This window comes from Lepidothrix coronata, unplaced genomic scaffold (genome assembly GCF_001604755.1).
Source record: "Lepidothrix coronata isolate B3197 unplaced genomic scaffold, Lepidothrix_coronata-1.0 Scaffold121, whole genome shotgun sequence".
NCBI classification, from domain to species: Eukaryota; Metazoa; Chordata; class Aves; order Passeriformes; family Pipridae; genus Lepidothrix; species Lepidothrix coronata.
This window is the reverse complement of record NW_016690301.1, coordinates 3,435,627-3,460,226: the sequence shown is the minus strand read 5'-3', so window position 1 is coordinate 3,460,226 and position 24,600 is coordinate 3,435,627. Positions and strand designations below refer to the sequence as shown.

Sequence of the window (24,600 nt, the reverse complement as noted above, 5' to 3'; positions counted from 1 at the left end):
CTCTGAGCTCCTGTGTGTGTGCAGACCTGCTTCACCCCATCACCCACTGTGAGCAGCCACATCTGCCGCTTCCCAACCTCGGCTTCCGTGTGTCCTGGTGTCTCTTCCAGGTGCTGGGGTGGGCAAACAGGTGGGCCCTGGGCCAGGTTGTCCCCATTTGGGTTGCAGGGTGTAGGCCTGGCCAGGTGGGTCAGCCCCTTTCTGGTGCAGTGGCCAGAGACTCCCCCCTGCAGAGGCTGCCAGAGCTGCACCCACTGCCCTGCCCTGGCACTGGGATGGGGAAGGGGTGCCCAGGCCCACTGGGGACTGGCAGAGCCTGAGCTCTCCCACAGCCCAGGCAGCTGGTGTGCTGGGACCTGGGGTGGCCCTTGCTGCTGGAGCATGGGAGATGTGACGTGCCCTGCCTGTCCCCAAGGACGGGCACTGTGGCACCCAGAGCGCTGCTGCAGCCACTTGGTTGGTGTCTGGGACAGGTGCCAGAGCAGGAAAACTGAGTCCTCACCCCCTCCCCTGCTGGGAGCAGCTCCTGCTGCACCCAAGACAGGGCAAGGAGCTGAGAGGAGTGTGCAGGGCTGAGGCTTCCTCAGGCCTGGCAGGGACAGAGCCATTCCCTTGGCTGGGAAGAGCCAAAACCAGTCTAGGCGGGGAGCACAGGGCTGGAGGGGGCATGGAGGGCCATGGGCACAGGGTAGCCCAACACTCCACTTCCCTCCCACCAACAGAAGAGGGTGAGCCAGGGACTCCCCTCCTGTGCCCCCGCAGCTGCCAAGCTGCCAGGGAGGTGACAGTGACAGGGAAGGTGACAGCACCCATTCCTGGGAGCTCTGGGAACCCAGCCACAGAGCTGAGCTTAGGGCTGCAGGGGGGCAGGCAAGGGGCATTAAGGCTCCTGGGGACAGGCAGCTGCCAGGGGCTCTCATCAACCCCAAACCCCAGACCAGAGCCCCAAACTTGCACTGCTGAGCTCTGAGTTGAGGTGCACAGAGCACCAGGGCCAGCCGAGGGACAGCGAGGGCAGTGCCCTTTGCAAACAGATCCAAGATCCCTGAGCATTCTCCAGGCACTGCAAAGCAAAGCTGGTGTGTGCATCAGGTTTGGTCCCAAGGCTGGGGGGGCAGTGGGATGTGACTCCCTGGGATCAGCAGCAGGTTTTCCCCCTTTTCTGCAGACAAAAGCTTTTTATCCCTCTTCGGGCCAGGCGTGCCATGGAACAGCTTCAGCTCTAAATCTTCTGCACTAAATTAATCCATGGCCTTGTATCTTCTTATCCATTAATTTACCCCCTGCAAGCCTCTGCTCTGCAGCAGGGGATGATGGATCACAGCTTGGGATCAGTCCTTCCCCAAGAGCTGCAGCAGCTCAGCCTGTGCTTCTCCAGGAGCTGCTGGAGAGGGCGCTGGTCCCAGAAGGGGATGTGCCCGCCCAGCCCCGAGGGATGAAAACCCAATTGTGCCGCCCTGTGTGGGATGAGGGGGTTGGAGGTGCCAGACCCGGGACTCCCACCTGCAGAGCCAGTGCCCGTGGGGGGCTGAGGACACAGAGCACCAGGGGACACTGACCCTGCGCAGACAGATTGACTGAAACAGCCGGGACCTAGCGAAGAAAATCAACTGTTGGCTTTAATTATTGCGTATGTCTTCGTCTCTAGGGCTAGGAAAATCTCAACTGGTAAATATACATTTCATCAGAATGCCTTTGGCTGAAATACACCATCAGCACATTCTTCAAAGTTACAACAAAAGTCTTAGAAATGTTAAAAAGGGATTTTTTTTTCTCCTTTTTTTTTTTTTTCCTCTCCTTTTCCTTTACTAAAATAAAGGAGTTGCACCCCCCCACCCCCGACAAGGCGCTAGGACGGACAGACGGGAACCTCTTGGCTGTGCAAAGCAGAGCAGTTGATTACAGTAACAGAAAAAAGAAGTCGGGGGGCAGGAGTGGGGAGGCTGCACAGCGCTCTGCGGGCGGCGGGCGGCTCAGGTCAGCATGTCCCAGAGGCAGCAGCAGCACAGCGCGGTCCAGCAGGCTGTCAGGCAGGCGCTCTCGCCCGTGTCGTCCCTCCGCCGCTCCTCCACGACGTACACTGCAGGCACAGAGGGGCACAGAGGGGCCGGGTCAGTCACACGGGAACCACGGAGAGGAACAAGAGCCAGGCGGAGTTTTCCCAGGAGGTGTCACCCTCCCCAGCTGTGTCTGGACTGGAGGGAGGAGCTGGTGCCTGACTCTGCTCCAGCCCTGCCACACACACACAGCTGCCTCTCCCCCTGGATGACCAGCCCTTGCTCCAGCTCTGCCCCTCCTGCACCTGAGGCACAGCTCAGGAGGTGGCGGTGCTGGGACACCCCTCTGGCCAAGGGGCGAGTGCCCAATCGCCCTGGGTGTCACCTCATGGACAGACACCACCCCAGCTCTGCCCCCCCACCCCGAGGGCTGCCCGGAGGCTCCCAGCAGTCCACTGGGATTTCCTGCACTCTGCCAGCTGCCTGAGCACACAGGAGGGAGCCTCAGGTTTGGATGGAGCTCTCCCAGCAGGGTCTCCTACCCGAGGCCAGAGTGCTGCCTGCTCTTTGTGCCAGGCCCTGAGGCCCATTCTGGACAGAGGAACAGTTCACCTTTGGTTCCTCCTCACTGAGCCTGGGCTTTCACACCCAGAGCTGTGGCAATCTGAGGGCAGGCAGGTGATTCGCCTTCCTGACAACTTCCTTGGGTCTGTTTGTTGTGGTCTGCATGGAAAACGTGCCCTCAACAGGAGTCCAACCTGCACACATGGTGGTGGCAGGAGACAGCTCACGGCATCAGCCTGGCCCTTCCACAGGCCTGCTTTGTGCTCAGGAAACCATTCCCTGTCACTACTCCAGCTCTGCAGAGCCATGGGCACAATGACCCTCCAGCTCACACGTTGCCAAAACCCTGACAGCACCAGGTGGGGAAGAGAGAGGGACAGCCCAGTACCCCCAAATGTCTGCCCTCGGGTCCAGCCTGTGCCCCAGCCCCTGGCAGTCTCCCTCTCACCAACGGGAATAACAGAGGGGGCATCTGCTGTGCAGGCACAGCCCCACTGCCTGTTCTCCATGGGGAGGTGACCCAGGGGCTCAGCCCTGGTGGATCCAGGAGCTCTGAACAAGCAGCTCTTTAGTGCCTTTGTTTGCTCTGAGAAGGTCCTGTTACAAAGAGTGGAGGGAAAACACACCCCAAATGCTCTGAGAGCCCTGTGCAAGACGGTGACATCCCTGTGCTGGAGCCCTGAGGCAGCCCTGGCTTCCAGCTGGCTGCCAGGTGCTGTTCAAGCTGTCCCACCTTGGAGCAACGGGGAGCTGGACTGTTGCTGCCAGAGCACTGCCATGTCCAAAACTGAGGGTCCCACTGCCCAGAGACATCCAGACCCACACAGCAGAAGGGAGGCTGCCCTGTGCCAGTTCTTTACCATCAGCTGTCCAGGACTGCAGGCACACCAGAGCATTTGCCTGAAGTATTTATGATAAATCCATTAGAAGTTTTAAGCTACAGCCAAGTGTCAGGGACATGCCGACAAAGCATGTTCAAGGCGTGTACAAAGTGCTGTTATGAAACACTTGCTGAAATATTAAAGGAAATGGCTTTTCCAGGCTCAGGGCTGTGCAGTGGGAGCTGGGTGCTCTCACCACGGCGGCTCAGCTGACTCGTGTTGGACGCTGCCTCTCTGCACAAGTGGGTCACAGCATCCATGGGCATCCCCCTCCTGCCCTGCCAGCCCTCCAGCACCTCTGCTGTGGCTTGTGCTGGAAAGGGCTGCCCTGAGCTGGCCAAAGCACAGACAGGACTGGGACAGAGCAGGGGACAGCAGCCGTGTCAACGCCTTCCCAGGACTCACCGTAAGTTTGGGGTGTGCCTTTCTGTCAGAAACAGTGAAAAGAGACTGTGTTCATTCCCTCTCTTCTGCTAAAAGCTGGAAGTCATTTAAACCAGCAGCACGTTGTGGCACAAGCATCTGCAAAAAAGCTGTGTTTTTCTCCATGGAGGGGGGCTGTGGTACTTTACCCAACCCACTCACCTCTCAAGTTCAAGGAATGCCTCAAAGACAACACCTGAAATACAAGTCTCTGCCTTCCAGAGCAGAGCTCCTCTTCAGAGAGAGCAAGTCTCGAGGGGGAGCTGGAGCAACCACTGCTGTGCTCTGAGAGCACACACCATCAACACTGGCAGCTTTCAGACTTGGAGAGCATCTGGGCAAGACTCTGAATAGAAACAACCACACATCCCTCTCAATTTGTGTTTAACAAAGCTTTCTCTGAAGCCTCATCAGTGCTTCAGGTGCTGCATGTCCCACACCAATTGCCAGAGAGACTTTAACCATAGTTATAGAGAATTAATACTGAAGAGTTTTTCTCTTCAACCCCTTGGGTGTGGGGCTTGCAGAGGAGAGGAGAGGAGGGGAGCAGAGCAGGTGAAGGGTGGTCCCCTGTTCACCTACAGTTACCAGGGTGCACAGAGTAAAAACCAGCTCCAAGGCAGGCTGGATGAACTGCTCCCAGCCCAGCCTCTCACTCGGCTGGAGACATCCTACACCAACCTGCTCATTTTGGACACTGCACCTGAATGTTGGCTTCAGAGCACCAACACAGTGACACAAGTACCCAAGGACATCAAGAGCACGTGGCAGCACCTTCACACACTCCCTCAGCCTGTGCAGGAGTGCTTTATAAACACAGGGGATCCCCTGTCAACAGCACATGAAAGGACAGCGTAACACCACCCCAAACCTCCTAAAATCATTTTGCTGGGAAGTCTTGCACTGCATGTTACTGATGCAAGTCACCCCACGGCTTCCCAACTCACTGTAACCAGCAGGATTCCACTGACAGAGATCAGGTTTCCTACTGGAATAGCTTTGCCAACAAAACCCCATCCAAAATCTGCCAGCGAAGGAACCTGCGGGTTTTGTGTGATTCTTGTCAGAAGCCCGAGTGCCTCCAAGCTAAAGCCACCCAGTTTGCTGTGGGGAGCTGTACTGGGGACTCCATCAGCTGCTCTGTACCTCTCTTTTGCCCAAGGCCAGGCACTCCAACCATCTCCAGGCACACAGGGTCCTCACCACTATGAGCAGAATCCCATTAACCCTTTGGACCTGGTGGTCCCAGAGATGCGAAACGGGGGTGATTTCTCTCAGAGGCACTCTGAGACAGCACTCAGTTCTAGCCTCAAGTTTTGATGCTTCCATTGCTTTTTTCTAAAACAGGATGGGAGAGGGTATAAGCTGAGAACACCCTCACACCTTCTAATCAGTCTTAAAGAGCCTAGACCACAATGAATCACCCCGAAATGGTAGCACTCCCTGTAATCACACAGCACTGGCCTGCACAATCCAGTGCAAATAACTCCCACTTTGTTTTTAAAACAAATACTACAATACCTTCTCATTTCATGTACAGTCTGCTTTATCTTAAGCATACACATTTTGTTTCTTCTCATGCCTAATTGATACGTTAATCATTAGCTCCATGAGGGAAAGGAATGAGCTGTACTTTTCACCTGGTTTGGTATAAACTAAAATTATGACCTTAAACTGCAGTGCCCCTTTACTGCAGTGCTTCACTGGGTCCACAAGGATTGCAGCACAAGGGCTTTGATGCCAGAGCCAGCCCATCCCATCCCATCCCATCCCATCCCATCCCATCCCAGGGTCTGGAGCACAGGAGAGGAGGCAGCAGCAAAGGAGTTACCAACCACTGCCACTGCAGACCAAAAACCCTTCCCGTGGTATCTGAGTGGCTGTTTGCCATGGTAACAGCTGGGCAGAAGCATTACTTAAAACCACAGGCTCGTCTGGGAGGGAGCACACAGCAGAGGAGGGACCCATAAGCCTTTTCCCACTTGTCACTTAAGGAGGTTTTATCACAAACCACTTCTGTACTGAGAGCTTTGTTTTCACTTCTCCAGCCAGCCAGCAAGTCTTGCTTAAAACTGCTTAAAACAACACCATCGACACAAGCCCTTGGAAAGCCCTTTTGTCCAGGATGGAGGCCAGAGAAAGGAAAGCCAGCACAAGTGCACCCAAGGGATGCAGCAGTGACAGGAAATCAAGTGTCCTCGAGCCCCTCTTCCACGGGCACTCTCTGGGTTTGCAGACCCAGCGCTGCAGGAGGAAGGAACTCTAAGCCCTGACCTCCCAGACAGCCACATCTCCTGGAGTAAAGCCCCCACACAGCCAGCAAGTGCAGAAGAAGAGACTGCAGGGCTGGGAACAGGGACTAAAGTTTTATCCGCCCCAAGCCTCCTCCCTTGCCCATTAGAACTCCAGGCACAGCCTGGGCACAGATGAGATCCAATTCTCTTGGCAAGGAAGGCATTTAATTGTTCTTTCTCCTCTCTGGGGGTATTTGCTCATGCTTAACAGCTTCAGGCCTGTAATTTTTTGGCCCCCCAACTCCTTCCTGCCCAGAGGCTTTCACTGTGCTCACAGTCTCCACCAACACCACACTCAGATTTCAGGAAATACCTTAGCACACTCCTGAAACAGATACCACAGCCAGATGGAAATACAATAGCCCACTTTCAAGAAAAAAAATCTTCCAAAGCTCTCAAAGCAAGTTTCACAACCCCCAGCTCAAAACACAAACTGCTACTGCCAGAGCCTCCCGAGCAGAAACCAAGTGTCACGAGAGCAAACTGCCAGCGAGCACAGACAGTTCCACCTGCAAATCCCCTCTGCCACCAGACAGCTGCTAAGGACCCAGCCCTGATTTCAGCCTGGCTCGAGCAGAAACAACTGATCTACAACTACCCACACTGGTATTGGACCTGCCCTCCTCCGTGGCCGCACGCTGATGTCCAGGAGGTTAAGAAACTTCCTGCCTTTCCATTCCCGTAAGTCTGAGCGGCTCTTACAGTCACCCTGGAGAGCTGTTTCAGCCTTCAGGGAGCTGAATAAGCCCCACATTTCGGGGAAATCGCTGTGCAGCTGTGCCAAGAGGGCACTTTCCAGAGCCAATGCTGCGCTGGCTGACGTTGTTCCCCTCTCACACAATGCACGGGACAGGACTCGGCAGCAACTGCGCAGATGATTTTGTTCCAGCTGAGCTCAGAGCTGGAAAGGAGTTGAGTTTCCTCACCTGAGCACACAGGGATGGTATTAAGTGATCCCTGAGACAATGGAAGTCATTCCAATTAGCCTTTATGGTGTGTTGATGGGCTCAGGCAGGATTCGAGGTCTCTAAAAAGCAGGGCTACGGGCACTCCTTACAGGACATCAGCACATCTTCTGTAGTGAGTACTCACTCAGGTCTCTGCAGGATGCCAGCCAGCTCTCCAAAGCACTGTAAACCCCAGCACAGAGGTTAGAAAGTTCACAGGAAACATGTCATATGAGGAACAAGCTTCCCCTCAGCTCAGAAGTATAATAATTCAGGCTTCAGACTTCTTCAGCTTTCCTTTGGACTACGACAGAAGAGAGACATCTCCCAAAACTACAGAATTTGAGAGCTTCCTCTAACATTTTTTTAAAATCAGTAAAATTTTAATTTACTGTTAAAGCAAGGAGATGTTTTCAACCTAATCAACTGCAGGGCTAAGAACAGCACAGTCCTCAGCCTGAGGCAATGTTTACACTGAAAACCAGCATCAGTCCTAGAGTTAAACAAGACCAGGCTTGGAGGCATTAACACAGCACAGACCTAAGGATTTTGCAAGAGTTTTCTGGGTGACAGACAGAAGGAGGGACAAAGTCCAGTTTTGAAGCAAGGGGGACATGCCACAGTGAGCAGGGCAAAAAGACTCTCCTTGCACAGTCCCAGGGCTCGAGCACCACAGGCTGTGCAGCGCTTGGAAAAGACTGTGCAGGGTTTGCTCCTCACCCAGCCTGGAGCCCAGCTGATGAGGACTGTCTGGAACAGCAGCCTCGTTAAATTCAGCCCACAATGGAGCCAGCCTTGGCCTCCTCAGGCCAGTTTGTCTGCAGCATGTTTTCAGATACCGGACCTGAACTGGGAATAATTTTCTTTGCACCAGTGTTTTATCAGATTACCCCCTCCCCGGGGGTGAAAAGCAGTGAAGGTGAGGTGAGACATCAGCCCTAGAACTGCACTGTTTGCCAGCCAACAGCCCCCGCTGTTTGTGCAGCCAGGGACAGAGGGAGGGATGATACAGCAATCCTGCAGGAGACAGAATGCTGGGTTTTAAGGCACTCTACAGAATGAGAAGCAGAGAAGAAGAGGACAACTGCCAAGTGAGACTAATTTTTTTTTGGCAGGACTCCAGCATTTGAAGTTACAGGTCCTGAAGGTACAGGAACAGTTAAACTAAATGCTCCAACAGACTGCTATGGAAAGGGTCAACAGACAAGAGAGAAATCCTGCTGGAACTGCTCCTGCTGCCCTCCACATTAACTTCTGCTGGGGAAGGCTCAGCTGAGCAGGGCTGGAGATGTGAAGGGGTAACCACTGAAAGGCACCAGAGAGCCTAATCAGAGTGATCTGGATCCCCTCCTTTCCACACTGAGACAGCTAAAGAGGAAAAATCCCCCCCTCTGGCAGCAGGCAATGACTGTATCTAGGTGACCTGTTTATTCTTGCAGCTGGCCAAACATTAGGAGGCAGACAGCATCACTGTGACTATTACCCTTATCGCAGCCGGCTTTGCTACAAGTAATCAACCTCCAGAAATAAGATTTCCACCCTGTGTGTCCAACAGGTCAGAGGCAATACTGAGCTCTGTTTGCCCTCAGTGCCTGCTGACAGAGCCTGGCTCCCTTTGGCACAGCAGGGAGCAGCCTCATCCATTACACTGGTACGTATCAGTAAGGAGGGCAGGGGGGAGAAATGAAGCTGGATGGATTGCTAACATCAGCTGGTGCTTTCAGAATTAGTGTGTCACTTCGGACTTTGGCTCCTTCCACTTCTTTTTAAAGAGTGTCGTTATCAGCAGAGTCACACTTCACCTCTAAAATTTACACAGACAAGAAAGTACCAGCTGACCAGTCAGCAGTTGCTGCGGTTTCCTTATGCCAGCTGATAACAAATAATGAAAATACTGGTGAGGAAAGGAGATACTTCGTGGAATGAGAGATTTTCTTCCTCCTAAGCAAGCCCTGCTGCTCAGGAAGGTTGCTGGTCCTTACGCTGTGCTCCTAAAGCTGTGTGTTTCCTGGTGTTGTTCTGGTGCAGGAGGGTTCCCTCTACCCACAGAAAGCACTGTGTGGCACGTCTACTGCATTCCAGGAACTCATGCCTGGATGGACTTTGTGTGGATGGACAGCAGGAAAACTGCAGACAGAGATCAGCACGTCATTCACAGCACGAGGAGGCTGAATCAGACACCCTTAAGGATAACGTCCCTCAGGCTCAGCATACAAATTATCAGCACTAAAGGTAAAGGTCAAGCTGTTTACTTCCAACAAACAACAGCCAAGTCAGTTGTCAGCCCCTGCAAGAGGTAAGAAGTGGGGTTTCTGTGGAGACCTTGGTATAGGTAACCTGGGCAAGCCCAAAAACCAGATACCCAAAAAGCAAAACCAAAACCCAAACCCACGGCCATGAGGTCTTCTGTGCCACCTCAGCAAGTCACCCAGGCTCTCCAGCTCACTGCTCCTTCCCCTGGAGAAGAAACATAAGCTTTGAGGCCTTTCCTGCCCTGCAGAGTTGAGGTAGCTGGGGTGACCCTGAGGGGTGCCAGCTTGGACACACTGGACTCCAACCCCTCTGGGAGAAGGGACCAAGGAACACCAGCTGATGTGATCTCACCCTCCCACAGTGCTGTAACACAAGGGAGTCACACGGCCACCACCACTAAGTCTTAATGTATAACCACAATTTTTATGTAAAGCATAAAATCTAAACTGTAGCAAACCTCCTGGTTTTCAATGTGGACTTACATTTGGTTCAGAAATACTGATGTACTACTTGGAGTAGCTTAATTCATTAAATTAAGCAAAGTCATCTAGGAGAGCAAAACATCTGCTCTGGAAGGAAAGCATCCACACAGCAGCTCTTCCCAGATAAGTGTTTGGAAACACCACAGGAACTGACAAGCCACATGAAATCACGCCAGACCAGCAAGGCAGACTGCAATGACTTGATTAAATTCAGACGTCAATTTTTTACATTAGAGGTTCAGCCACACCAACAGATACATAGCACTAGTGGAACAGATTTTCAAAATTTAGCTTTTTTAGGGACATCCATTTAAATCAGATACTCCTGGAGTCGATCCCTAAACAAAGCCTTATTGAAAGCTCTCTTACACTTCACAGGACAAAGATCAGGTTCCAGTTTGACAGACTGGCCAAAAAGGAGCAAAGGAGGGGGGGGGTGAAGGGTGTTTTAACAGAAGGAGAATCAAGAAAAACCTTTTGCAGACAAACACGAAGTTACAGCCCTGACTTTATTTTGCACACATTAATAAAGGTGTGTAAAACAAACGTGTGCCATCCAGAGGGACCTGGACAGAGAGGTGGGTCTGTGTGAACCTCGTGAAGTCCAAGACAGCCAAGTGCAAGGTCCTGTACCTGGGTCGGGGCAGTCCCAAGCACAAACACAGGTTGGACAGAGAAGGGATTGAAAGCAGCCCTGAGGAGAAGGACTTGGGGGTGCTGGTGGATGAGAAGCTCAATTTGCCCCAGCCACGTGCCCTGGGCTGATCCCCCAGCGTGGGCAGCAGGGGAGGGGGGATTCTGCCCCTCTGCCTCTTCAGGTGAGATCCCCCTGCAGAGCTGCCTCCAGCCCTGAGGAACAACAGCACAAGGATGTGGAGCTGCTGGAGAGAGTCCAGAGGAGGCCATGGAGATGCTCTGAGTGCTGGAGCCCCTCTGCTCTGGAGCCAGGCTGGGAGAGCTGGGGGGGTTCACCTGGAAGAGAGAAGGCCCCAGGGAGACCTGAGAGCCCCTTCCAGGGCCTAAAGGGGCTCCAGGAGAGCTGGAGAGGGACTTGGGACAAGGGATAGAGGGACAGGACAAGAGGGAATGGCTTCCCACTGCCAGAGGGCAGGGTTAGATGGGATATTGGGAAGAAGTTCTTCCCTGTGAGGATGGGGAGGCCCTGGCACAGGTTGCCCAGAGAAGCTGTGGCTGCCCCATCCCTGGAAGTGTCCAAGGCCAGGTTGGACAGGGCTTGGAGCAACCTGGTCTAGTGGAAGGTGTCCCTGCCCATGGCAGGGAGTTGGAACAAGATGAGCTTTAGGTCCCTTCCAACAAAAGTATTCTATGATTCTATGACTTTTTTACATCCACTTCAGCAAAAGCAGTGCAAATTAGAGGCTCCCAAGGTGGGTTCAGAGACCACCCATGGCTACAGGAAAGCAGTTCAAGGCCAAGACTTACCAGAAGATTTTTGGTTTGTGGGTTAGAGCGCTGTTTCTGCAGAACTGCAGTTGTGTTTGCTCAGGTTTAACAACAAAACCATCCCTCCTGCAGCACAAGCCTGGGCTCTCAGGGAAAGACACACTCAAACACTTGGCTACTTCTGCTCTCCAATTTCCCAGCCCAGTCCTTTGTGCTGCTCCACAGGTTTGTGGGCAGAGCAGAGGACATTCAGTGTCACCAGTTCCCTGATCCAGTTTGAGATGAGATCCTTCAAGCCTCCAAGGCAGCAGACCTGGCTCAAAGTCAGACTGTCCAAGGCAACAATCCCAGTCTCCCTTCAGCTTCTGCCCTTTTTGGGGCTATAGCAGCAAAGCAACACTGACACTTACCAAAGATGTTCAGCATGGGAGACCAGGAGTTTTTCCCCTCCCCAGTACTGAGAAATGTCTCTTAGCCACCCCAAAATCACATGCAGATCCCAGGGAAAACCCTGATTACACTTAGAGCTCCTGTGGTGGAAGTGGTGGGAAGCAGCTTCATGCTGCTGCCTCTTACTCCAAGGCAGATGTTTCACTCTGTTACAGAGAAAGCTGAACTCATGATTTACACTCAATTCAGGTTCTTATTCACTCACACCAATTGTTCACTGCTTAAATTTGGGTGCTCCCGACAGACCCACACTGCTGTTCAAACCCCCTGAACAGTCCCACCTCTCTCAGCTTCTCCTTGTATAAAGGAGGAGAAGCTCCACTCCCTTAATCATCTTCTCAGCCCTCCTCTGACAAATGGAGCCTGCTGCAAGCACTGCAGTGAGCCCCACGAGAGCTGTGGGTGCCAGAGCACACCAACATGCCATATTGAGGGGATGTGGCACACAGATGGACCAGCCAGCTGCCAAGGGAAGGTACATCATCCTCCTTCCCTTTCCCAGAAATCTGGGTTTTTCCACAGAACGATAATGGCTTCAGAAATAAAACAACCACCAGAAAGCCCAGGAACGATTAGATCACTTGGACAGAGACTGATGGGCTGAAGAAAACCGATGCCCACTAATTCAGCAGGAATCTTACATTTGAATATTACGAGCTTTAACTGAGCAGCCCTTGGTTGAGACAGGTGGAATGAGACTCGTGGCAAACCTAAATCCAGCAGAAAGCCTGTGTAACAACCTCAGCACAAAGATTCCCTTAAGGACCAGCATTAGGGATGTTCAGCTGTATCTCCCAACAACCAGAGAGCTGTTGGGAGACACCATGGCAAAACAAAAGCAGGAAGACAGGCAGTAAACAAAACCACTCCTTCAAACAAAAAACGAGCTGTACACAAAATCACTACCACAAACAAGCCTCCCCCCCCCCAGCCTGGTTAGGGCCAGGCACTGGTAACCAAATGACTTCAAGGTCAGTGTGTGCTCGTGCAAGGAGGCAAACGTACCTGTGTTTTTAGGCCCGTCGGCGTACACCGGTCCTGGAGGTGGAGGTGCATTCTGCCACCCGTACTGGGGATATCCTTGGTAACCCGGCTGGCCTGGCTGGTAGGGCCCGGTCGGCCCGGGGGGATACCCGGGGTAGGGGCCGGGGGGCCCACCCGGCTGCTGTGCATAGGGCGGGTACGGGGCGGTGGGGCCCGGGCCGGGGTAAGGAGGAGGATTATCGTAGTTCATGTGGGATGCAGAGTCTGCCCTGCAGAGGGGAAACAAACAGGAGAACGGGTTTGCTTTTGCCTGCTCATCCGCCACCACGCGAGTTCCGTTCCAGACTGCTCTCCAGCAGGCCCCACATCCTGTGAGAAACAGACCTCAAAATACCCGGTCAGGCAGCACATTTATTTTTAACCCTATCACAGGGGCAGAGAGCGAGTTGAAGTGATTTCTTTAAGTGACACTCTGCAGGAGTGACGCTGCTTTCCAGTCATGCGTCACCTACTCACCCTAAGACCTAAGTCTTGCAACAGCAAAGCAACGTCCTCTCCTTCCACTAATGATTAAAACACTTTTAAGGGAGATTTAGAAGCGATCACTTCATGTTTCTGTCAATATTAAAAAAGAAAAGCAGCCTGTTCCAGACATATTTGATAGCCTCAACAGGAGAAGGAGTGAACATAAATGTCCATTACATTTCTGCTAATTACTAAAGCATCCAGACCAGCACTCTGGAGCAAGGCTGTATGTGAATAACTTCCTGATGACACTACCCCAGCACATCGTGTATTCTCCCAATCACACACAACTGAGTCATTAAGCAGCCACAAGGAATCAGGGCCTCGGGCTCAGCCTCATTCAAAAAGCAACATTAAAGACACCTCAGAGAGTTGATACTCATAAACCCCACCTCATGTATTACTCATGACACAGCCATCAAAAGACAAGACTGTCACAATAACACAACTTTAATGAACCTCTAAGCAGCATGACTAAGCAAACCACTTCTTACATTAGGCTTCTGGAGTTCTCCCTGTCTGAGAAACAGAAGTGTATATTAATATACCACGTGTTCAGGAACCTTCTTGCATGGAGCAGCTGTACCCTGCCATTTCCTTCCCCTATTACAGGGTGCAGACAGGTCACCAAAATTCCCCTTTGCTGCACACCTCCTCCCACACGCCACAGGGAGGAATACCAGGAGTATAATTTGCCTCCACTGAGACTCCAGTGCTGCTGGAATGGAGTGGGAGAGGCTTGGCCAGCAGGATCCTCTTTGGATGGGTGTTGGGAAGGCAAGCAGCGGGGTCAGGCTGACCTGACTGCTCAGCAGCGTGCTCCCACTCCCAGGACAGGCAGGTTTGAGCCCAGGGAGACCATCAGCACACCCAGGCGAGCCCTGGCTGATGCAGAGTGAAGAATTTCACCTTTGTAACACCTCAGGAGCCCAGCGTGGCAGGAGCCAGGCAGGCCCAGCCCCTGGGGTTATGTTTAGCTGCAGCAGCCCTGGCAGTGTGGAGGGAGCTGTTTGTTTACAGCTCGCTGTTTCATCACCTCACAGCACCGGCTGTGCCTTCCCAAGGAAGGATCCCGAGGCTCTCCCTTGTTTATTTACACGTTGCTCCTGCAGCACCACAAGGCTCTCCCACACAGAGCCAGGAACAGCCTGACTCCAATGGCTCCAGAGGCCACTCCAAGGGAACAGGGCTGCTGTCCCTCCCAGGAGAGCATAGAGAAGCCCTCGAGGCTCAAAGGCTGCAATGTCACTCACCTGAGTTCATTCTAAGGCTCCTCTTGCCCTGCAATCTGGGCACAGTCACAGAATCACAAAATGTGCTGAGTTGGAAGGGACCCACAAGGATCATCAGATCCAACTCCTGGCCCTGCCCAGGACACCCCGACAATCCCACCCTGTCCCTGAGAATGTTGTCCAAACGCTCCTTGAGCTCTGGCAGCCTTGGTGCTGTGCCCACTGCCCTGGGGAGCCTGTTCAGTGCCCAACCAGCCTCTGGGGGAAGAACTTTTTCCTGAGATCCAACCTAAACCTGCCCTGACACAGCTCCAGCCGTTCCCTGGGGTCCTGTCCCTGGTCACTACAGAGAAGAGATCAGTGCCTGCCCCTCCTCTGCCCCTCCCCAGAAAGTTGTCCCAGCTTACTGCTAAGGCAGTGCTGTACCCTGCAGATTATATCTTTTAATGTCTTTGTCAAGACCTTCAATTGCTTAACCAATGCCAGGGATTAGAGGAATTTTATTTATGGGGTTTTTTTCCACTGCCAGGCCAGCCAGACCACTTAACTGCTCACTTAAAACAGACACGTACAACACACATTTACCTGGAGGCTCTTTAACCACTGCACTGCAATGCAATGCCCCTACCAAGTCTCCAGCAATGAAATTCTCCCTTCAGGGAGCCTGGGAAAGGCAGCAAGCCCTTCAGTGCAACCAATACAGAACTGGGACATGATGGGTCACTAATGTTCATCTAACCCAGAAAATCATCCCAAAATAGCACTGAAAAGCAAGTTCCCAGGGAAGAACAAGGCCAGAGCGAGTGTGTATGTGTATACTACATACCATTGCATGTGGTAGAGTAACCATTTGGTGCCCAGACCTGGCCCAGGCAACCTCCTGGTTTGCTCAGCCTCCCTGAGCTGGTGCACTGCTGCTGTGCCTGCTCCTGGCACGGGGAGACCCAAGGCACTGCTTCCTGCCTTGTGGAAAACTGCCTCCTGCCCCACAGGGTGACTGCAGGAGGCAGGGATCAGCAGTCACCCTCCCGAATTTAGGGATGCACCAAACCAGGCAGGTGGCATGTGGTAACTCCCCACTTCAGAAGAGTGCAAGTTTGCACCCTAGGTACACATATATGTGTGTATATATATATATGGCATATATAAGGCATGATTTTTTTTTCATAAGCCTTAAGAACTCCCTGGGCTCAGCTTGCTTTGATGATCACTGCCAAGCTCCAGCACATGGATTACTTCAGTTTTCCAAAGCCCTTCTACCTAAGAGGACAGTCAGCTCAGCCCATCCTTTCCAGTGAAGTTCAGTCTTCCCTTCTATCCCTTCATATGCATCAATTAATTTATCTGCACTCAATATCATTGGTATTTGGCTGCCTACAGCCATGGGGATGAGTAAAGAAAACTGCACATCAGCAACTCTGCAGAAAGTCTGAGAAAAACAGACAGAATGAGTTAACCCAATGGCTTCAGCAACCAGGGGAATGGCAGCATAGGAAACAAGAAGGAACTACTGGTGCTCTCTGTTTAACAGCTCCATGTCAAAACAGTTTCTGAAGAGGAGGCAGGTTTGGAATGGAGGAAGTAACTGAGCTTCTGCCTGCTGATATGGGACAGGGACTCAGGGAAGAACTGGCCAGGGCCTGCTAACAGCTGGACAGATGCTTGGGCAGAGACCTCAGAGAAACAACACAACAGTGGAAAACACAAATTAAGAAGGGTATATTCCACTGGGGCAAAAACTCTCCTCCTCAAAGCTGAGGGTAAAGTAACACAAGTGAGATTAGGCAAGATGTAAAAGAAGGGGTCCAGCAAGAAGACTTCCAGCAGTCACTGTACTGGAGATTTGTCTGTGATGAGTGAGAAAACTCCTGAAGAATTTGTCGAGGTGTTCAGCAAGCCCAGAAGGTGGTTGTGGAATTAAGGTTCTCACAAAGAATCTTTCCTTGTCCTCCACTTCCACTGTCAGTCATTGCTACACATATACCCATCTCTACTTACCCTTTTTGAACTGTGTGACAATATTGAGATTTTTGTCACTCTTAGGAACTCATACATGACATTACATGCTTTCTAGCCTCATTTCCTCATCTGGGTATGTGTTTGGAAGGTAGAGCTCTGAATCACGAAGCAGATACTTTGCAGACACACCAGAGCTCTTAGTCAAATTCACCCCAATCAGTAATTCCATGTGAACTGCAACCAGGATCAACCCCTACAAGCTTGCACCAGGGTTCATTTCTCTGGGTTTCCCAATGAGCACCTCTCAGAGACAAAGCTCAAAAGAACGAAGCCAACCATCAGTAAAGCCCTTTGTTCTCCATGGTGCTGCAGGAGGTCCAGCAGGAAGAGCTGGGACAGTCTCACTAGTGCTGAACTCAACAGTCCCTGCACAGCCTCACTCCTGCTAAACTTCATTCAGCACTAAACCCAGCAAACAGAGATTTCCTTGACTGTCACTGAGCATTTGCACTGTCTGCTGGTGGTTAACAACAGAGAAATTGCTAAAAAGAATGGCAAACCATGTTCCTATTCCTTCCTCCCCTCCCTGCATTAGTAGTTTTCCTAAGGGGTAAGTTCATTAATATACCATTGTTTCCTTAAGCTATCTTCAAACTCCTTTGTTCCACACCGCTGGGCAAACATTATTTCCCCTACCCCAACAGAAAGGTTTCATTTTTAAACAAGCTGCTTATCAGACCCCAGAGCTCACCCATAAGCATAAGGTCTGCAAAACAGGAGTCGCTAAAGTACAATATATCACGTAGAGAATGCACATGGCACTCTATGTGCATGCACACACTGAGGTATCAATAGCCAAGAACCACAATTCTGTGTGAGATTATCAGTCTTTCTACATGTGTAACCTGGCTTTGGCTAAGGCTTAGCAAAAGGTGCAAGTACACAACTATAATGCTTTGCATACACTGTATATATATATATACATATAATGTATATACATATAATGATGTAATTTGTTTCTCTTAAGGATTGGTTGCCAAAATGGACAGGTTAAATTATATATTTATATATATATAATATATATTTTTATATATATAATTTAACCTGTCCATTTTGGCAACCAATCTTTAGAGAAACAAATTTCATCATTAAGCTTTGAAAACACCTCCTTCTTTCTGGTTGCTTCACACTTACTGCCTTGTACAAGGCCAGCAAACCAAGGCAGCTGCTACAGAAGTAGTCAGTCACTGCTCTGACTCTCCCCTTCCAGCACAGTCACGAATTTATTATCTTTTTTCTTTTCTCCAGGCCTTTCTTCCCAGCTGAGGACACTCTGCTTCAACTCTGCTCTGTTCCTCGGGCAATCTTTCCACCCATCACTGTGCCTTTGGTGTCACTGTTTGTCTGGTTTGGAGCGAGCAGCACTGCCTTCCACCCCTTTCCTAGCCCATTCCCATCCACCAAGCCAAAAAACAGAGCTCAAGCTGCCCCATACCAATTGTAACTGCAAGATCCTTCCAAGTGGGAATGGCTCCTGTAGAGCCTGTCACCGCACACGCACAGCCAGGACCATCGTGTGCCTCACACGTGTCTGCTCACCCAAGTGACAACAGCCTCTTCCACCATTTCACTGACTCTTCCACAAGCCTCTGAAAATCAGCCTCTGAAAACCTGGGAAAGTCTCATCACCCACAAGTTGCCACCTCTAAAACCAGGACAAAACAACCAGGCAGCCTAATTTAGATGGTTGTCCACCACCACGTCACTCTGCAGCCCTGCAGCACGGCCTGGTCAGGAGGTAACATGGTGCAGGAAAACAAACGAGAACGAAGAAAAAACAAGGGAATGTGATGGAAGGAAAACTCTTCTGTCAGCACAAGGGGTGCCCAAACAAAGAGCCTTCCCTTCCTGCCAAGACGACCCAGTTTCACCCTTTTCCCTCCTCCAACAGGCCACGTACAAGGCTGGCACTCCCAAGCATCTCTTCAGAGGTCAGAATAATTATGGCCACTATAATTATGGCAAAGTGACTGGGGACCAGTAAGAATCTGCTTCTACCTGTTGGCACTGACCTTGTAACCTTGAATAGGGACACAAAGAACCATCTGCATTTTTACACAGTTTTACCATCTGCATTTTTTTCACAGTTGCTAACCCACCTGCAAAGAAATGCCAACCCCTAGGGACAGCTAGCCTGCAAGTCAGATCCTTCAAAGGCAATCTCCAGTGCAAGCAAATCCATTAAATCAAGAGCTGTGCACGCTGGGGAGATGACAGTCTAACCTGGGTAGTGAAATAGGGAGAAACACATCTTATTGCATAGGGAACAGTGAAAGAAACAGCCTTATGAAAACAAATGGGGGATTTGTAAGTTAAAAAAAAAAAAAAAGAGGAAATCAGCAGTCTGGAACACCAAAAACATTTAGCAGATTTTTTGGGATTTAAAGGCAAGAAGTTGGTTTTTTTCTAGGACAGAAAACAAGCACCACATCTTGTGCTGCCGGAAGTCAGGAGGTGTTTTGGGTATGGCAGATATTGATTCAGCTGGTCTTTACACAGAGGAAGGTGGAGGGCACGATGAGAGGCCAGACCCTGAGAAGGACAACTGGGGCACCCTGATGTAACCCACCCCTTCCAATGCCTGCAGCGCTAGGAAGTCGTTTTCCAATACAGAGCTCTAATGGAAAGTACATTTAACATCAACAATCCAGCTCCTGGCAACCGGCCTAGCATTTAAATTACATTTCATATGAACAGTATCCAAATGAAAAAAGAGCACAAGTGGCTCTTAAATGGCACTGGCTCCGCGTTTCCCTCTTACCAGCTTATTTGCCAGGTCCATTTAGTGATTGCATGAAAGGTATGGTAAGGACAAATTGTAAGAGATTCCATTCTTGCTCAGTTCGCTTCCAGGAAGAGCTTCCTCCCTGGTTTGCCCTCCCACTTCAGCAGCAGAGTAACATTTCCCCTAGAGTAACAGCTGAAGGGGAACTGCACAAGAACTGCCCCCACCTTTTCTGACAAAAGGTGCTCAGAACTGCTTTACTTCATAAAATACGGGTGAAGAGCCTGTGTGAAGAGCAGAAGTGAAGAGCCCAGCTTTGCACTGCCAAAGCAAAAGCTAAAAACCCCTCCCCTGTTCAAACCCATTGCCTTAAGAGGTGTCTGGAGCTCCAGGACACTCCTGGTCCTTGGGAAGAGGTGTGTTTCCTCACGTTTAGTTGAGTGGCTGCCAGGCATCTCCCGCACAAAACAACTCTGCTGCCTCCAGGTCAGGCAGCTCTGTGGAGTGAACAGCGGTTTGGGTGAACAAGAATTTAACCTTCTGAGTTCCTGAGCTGGGTATTCCTTCTTCCTGGGAGCCTCCAAGCCCTCCAGAGGCCTGAAGTCTGCCCGTGTGTGCAAGTGGAGAGTGCACCTGATCTTTGAGGCTGACACTGGTGTCCCTACAGACTGTCCCACCTCTCCAGTCCCATCGTCTGCCCTGCCTTTTTGGCAAAGCCATGATGGATATGCACATTTCCAGGTGATTTTGGTTTCAAACACCAGGATTTCATCAGCTTTGAAGGGCCTGTAGTCACAGTAGTTTTTGCCTCAGAGGAATTGTCCTTTGTAGAGCTTCACAGTCACAGATCTATCCTTGCTCCTCTGTCTCCACAGAACTCTCACCAACGCACCCAGGTTTGCATACCAGGATTTTCCCCTCTACAGACAAATTTCAATGTCTTGTCAACTGTCAGGAACACACAAACCTCTTCAGAAACACTATACCTGCCACTTACTGCCCAGTTTTCTTGCTTGCAACACACTGTCCACCTACATGTTCTGCGTGGCAGAAGAAAAGTATGAAGCTGACACAGTGTAGTTCCTACACTAAAAACGTTAGTAAAAAATAATAATAATAATAAAAAAAATCAAATCCATTGCCCTGCTACTGTTATTACACAAACTGCACCCCCATGGGGAAAAATTGTCAAGTTTTTCAGACATTTGATGAAAGCTTTTAAGAACATATACTCAAACACCAGGGACTAATACTCATAATGACAGAAAACACCACTGCACAGCCCCTTGGGTGGTGTCAGCCACGGCACTTGTTGCTGACACACCAGGTGAGACTCTGCCCAGGTACAGAAGTGCCTGTGGCAAAACACACCAAAAAGCACCTTTAAACAGAAATCACTACAGAGAGGAGCGTTAACATCTTGTTTTCAGGTTTTAAATGCTTTTGCAGGCACTGCTCTTGTTCAAGTCTTTGCATAATGTGCTGCCTTAGGTAATTCCAGAAATACATGACTATAGTTTGCTCTTCAAGTGGTGCGTTGGCAGTTTTAAGGTGAAATAAATACCAAAACAAAAAAAAAAAAATCAATGAAAACATCTGATTGCCAAGTTAAACTAGACCTGCAAATAATAGTTAAAGAAAGAAGCTTTGTTGGTCCCACTGAGAAGAGCATGTGAAACAAACAGTATGACTGGCAAGAAAATTAATAAGCACAGATAATACATTCATATGTTATTCAGATGGTGTTCTGGCAGCACTCCAGCCATGGAACAGCAGTGTTCTTTCAGGGTAACCTCCCCAGCTCCGATACACTGGTGGATTTAGTGGAAGATGCTCCCCAGATTTTAGGGCAGCACACACATCCCTGGCATGGCTACTTTGGCATGTGCATGGACAGAAATACAGGCAGAAATACAGAAATACAGACAGAAATACAGGCTGAGATCTTATTACTCAGAAGGATTGTCATGAGAGGCTGGAAAGCAGAATGAGACTGAGATTATTTTCCTCCCTTACGTTTTCTCACTTTTTCTGCTCTTCCACATCCTACTTGCTGCTCTAACAGGATGCTTTACTTTGCCTGTAGGGCATATGCAAGAATCCTCTTTAATGGCTGCTTGTCAGAGGGCACAAGCCAGTTCATCCCACACCAGTTGTCACCAACCCAAGAAAGCCTTTGCCTTGCCCTGTCAGAGCTTTTACACTTCAAGGCACTGCCCTCAATAGCTGGTAAGATCAAATAATACCTCAAAATATGTTATAATCTTCGGGGGGAAATATCCCTTTCTGATAAGTAAGTGACAGAAACAGCAGCTTTTGTCCAGCAGTGCCTGGCATAAGGAATACAACCAGACACTTCCAAGGAGGTCCATTCCCTGAAGCTCCCTGCAGTCCTGGGCAGGCACTGGAGCACAGCAGTGGCACTTCCACGTCGTTATGTCCCAGCTGGGAAATGCTCCCTGGGACACGGGGTGAGGGCAGCTCGGCATTTGCCTGCCCTTCACGGGTGTGAGGCCAAGCACTTCACCCCAAAATGTGGAGAAGGCAGCCTCCCACCCAGGGAGAGCAGCCTGGGAGGCTCCTGGCTGCCTGCGGGAAGCCGAGCTGCTGCCGGCAGGACGCCAGGCCTGGCAACACTGAGCGTGTGCTTGAATGACTCCGGCTCCTTCCGATCTTTCCCTGTTCCCAGAAATGACGGGGCTATTTTCTACTCATTGAGCCACCGGGTTTGAGGTCAGAAGCAGGAAGTTGGGAAAGACAGAACACGCACCGAGAGAGTAGAAAATATCAATACTGACGGCAGCACACGAACCTGCTCATTCAAGGCTTCAGCTACCACGAGAAAGTTTTCAGGGAGCCCTGCTAAGCTTCCAGCCGTGCCACAGGGAGATCACAAACAGGGGACAGGAGAAATGCAGGCCTGCTTCTTGAAAATCCAGAGTTACACAAGCTCTGCCCTCACAGAAAAAAATTAGGTAACATATTCATCTGATCATGCATAGAAATACCCCTGAGAACAGGCAGATCCTCTGCTTCTGGCACACACAGCCCTCCAGGTACTTCCATCATCCCAGTGCAACGCTGTGAGCAGGAACATCTCTGCTTACGCTCACAGAACACCTCCTGTTTTCTGAGCAGCAAACCACTGCCAATTTTAAATGTAACACGGACCTGGGTGGGGGGGACACAGGGCAGCAAAACTCTGGAGCTCTCTCCTCTGACTGACCCCAGGGCAGGGTCTGCTCAGCCCATGCAGAGCCCCCACCCCTGTGGGAGCCACTCCTTCACAGGACATTCTCCTCTTCCCTTCGACCTCTGCAGCAAGGACAACCACGAGCCTCTGCAGATTATCAGTTACAGCTCTCACACCACTCGGGGAATGACAAATCAGTATTTAACAAAGGTGGCCTTTATAGCACATGAATAAGAGGCAGAGTTCGTGCTACCGAAGTTTCATGGCTTGGTAAAACCACTATTCTGCGCAGTAGAAGATTATTATCTAACATGCACATTAATCCCTGACTGTCCCCAAAAAGCCCTGAAACAGGATCAATAAAATTCACTGAGCAAAAATCAGTGTTCTCAGCCTCATCAGCCTATCTGAAGTAGTAATATTATTATTATCATCACCAAAAGTTTCTACGAGGAGTCAGTTTTTGTTAAAGCAACTGGTGAAAAATACCCCTTTCCTGGCACAGCAGCACTTCCCACATCTCGTATCCCAACCCCGTGTTTACCACAGCACAAAGAGAAAGCAGCTGCTCAGCACAGACATTCTAACTCACCCACACTTACTACCTTACCCGGACTTACCCTATTTACAATCAGGTTGTTCACACACGTCTTGTAGCAAAGGCATCAAAAGCAAAAAGCGCTTTTTTTTCCTTCCCCCCCCCCCTCTTTCAGACAAAGCTAAACAGGAATATGGGATGTCGGGACAGATCTCGACACTACCCCGCATAGAGAGGATCTGTCCACCGCCACCAGACGGGGTGGCAGATCCATGTGGCAGAGGAGAGGAGGCGAGTACCCCCCCTTTTCCTCATTCTCCTGTTTCACCACGACACTTAATTATCCAAATGAGGTCTCCTCAGCTATAGGAACAGGAAACGTATAATCCAGGACAACCACAAAGGCTTTTCAAACACATGATGCGGCGTTATTATTATTATTATTATTATTATTTTTACTACGAGAGCTCGCTCGCGTCTCGCCCCGCACTAAATAAGCCCGGCTTTAGCTCGAGCCGTGCCCATCTGCTCTGGATGCCCTTCCTTGCCCCCCCAGCTGCACAAACAGCCCCGCCCGGGCCCTCCCGAGCTCCCCGCGCACCGGGCAGGGCTGGCAGCCCCCAACCCCGCCACGGCAGCCGGGAATTGTCTATAAACTGGGACAACGATCGCCTCGCTGGGGCTGCACACAGCGAGGGACCCCCGGGCTGGGGCGGGGGGAGCGCCCGGGGGGCTTCGCTGGTTCCCCCCCCCCGCACCGACCCCTCCGCAGCGCTGTCACCCACCGCGGGCTCCCAGCGGTGCGGCGGCTCCCGCCGCTCACCCCCAGCCTTCCTCCTCGCCCTCCTCATCCTCTTCTTCATCCTCCTCATCCTCCTCAGCCTCAGCGCGACCCCCGCGCCCGGACCCGCTCCCCCCGCACGGAGCCGAGCGGAGCCCGGCCGTGCCCAGCCGAGCCCTGCCGGTGTCCCCGTCCCGGTGTCCCCGTCCCGGTGTCCCCGTCCCGGTGTCCCCGTCCCGGTGTCCCACCCCGGACCCCCCGCCCGGCCCCGCAGGGACCCCCCGGTACCTCCGCCCTGCGCTCCCGCACCTGCTGCGCACCCCGCGCCCCTGACGTCACGGCAGCGCTCGGGACACGCCCCCGCGGGGCGGGGCGAGCGCGTCACGGTTACGGGAAACGCCCACAAAGGGGCGTGGTCAAAGGGGGCGTGGCCGGAGGGAGCGGCAGGCGCAGTCCTGGGGATTGTCCCCGTCCGTGTTCGTGTCCCTGCTCCTGTCCCTGTCCCGGCTACTGCCCCTGTTCCTCTCTCTGCCGCTGTCCATGTCCTTGACCCTGCTCCTGTCCCTGCCCCTGTCCTTGTCCCTGATCCTGTCCCTATCCCAGCTACTGCCACTGTCCCTGCTACTGCCCCTTTCCCTGACCCTTGTTCCTGTCCCTGTCCCAACTACTGCCCCTGCCCCTGTCCTTGTCTCTGCCCCTGTCCTTGTCCCTGGTCCTGTCCTATCCCTGCTACTGCCCCTGGCCCTGCTACTGACACTCTCTACCCCTTTCCCTGCCCTTGTTCCTGGTCCTGCCCTTTTCCCTGCTCCTCCCCCAGTGCCTGCCGCTGTCCCTGTCCTAGCACTGCCCTTGTCCCTACCCCTGTCCTAGCTACTTCCCTGCCCCTGTCCCAGCCCCTGCCTTGACCC

The 24,600-nt window shown here is 51.6% G+C and overlaps 1 protein-coding gene across 4 annotated transcripts; it reads right to left on the bottom strand.

Moving 5' to 3' along the window:
- Positions 1-1,594: 1,594 nt before the first annotated feature.
- CYSTM1 (cysteine rich transmembrane module containing 1) lies at positions 1,595-24,108 on the bottom strand. Of its 4 annotated transcripts, none has more exons than XM_017825628.1 (3): positions 24,002-24,108; positions 12,701-12,948; positions 1,595-2,080 (listed from the first exon to the last, which is right to left on the bottom strand). In XM_017825628.1, exons 2-3 carry the CDS (start codon positions 12,927-12,929, stop codon positions 1,974-1,976), a joined length of 336 nt encoding a protein of 111 aa, XP_017681117.1. In that variant the 5' UTR covers positions 12,930-12,948; positions 24,002-24,108; the 3' UTR covers positions 1,595-1,973. The 4 variants fall into 4 exon arrangements, with proteins under 4 accessions (XP_017681117.1, XP_017681116.1, XP_017681115.1 ...); XM_017825627.1 differs by having other exon boundaries at positions 23,981-24,057; XM_017825626.1 differs by lacking the exon at positions 24,002-24,108 and adding an exon at positions 22,994-23,404.
- Positions 24,109-24,600: the final 492 nt, after the last annotated feature.

Excerpts from the sequence above, each read along its gene's own strand:
- CYSTM1 (XM_017825628.1), bottom strand. The coding sequence starts at position 12,929 with ATGAACTACGATAATCCTCCTCCTTACCCCGGCCCGGGCCCCACCGCC. Across the intron at positions 2,081-12,700 it reads CGACGGGCCTAAAAACACAG|TGTACGTCGTGGAGGAGCGG; the intron begins GTACGTTTGCCT and ends CTGTGCCTGCAG.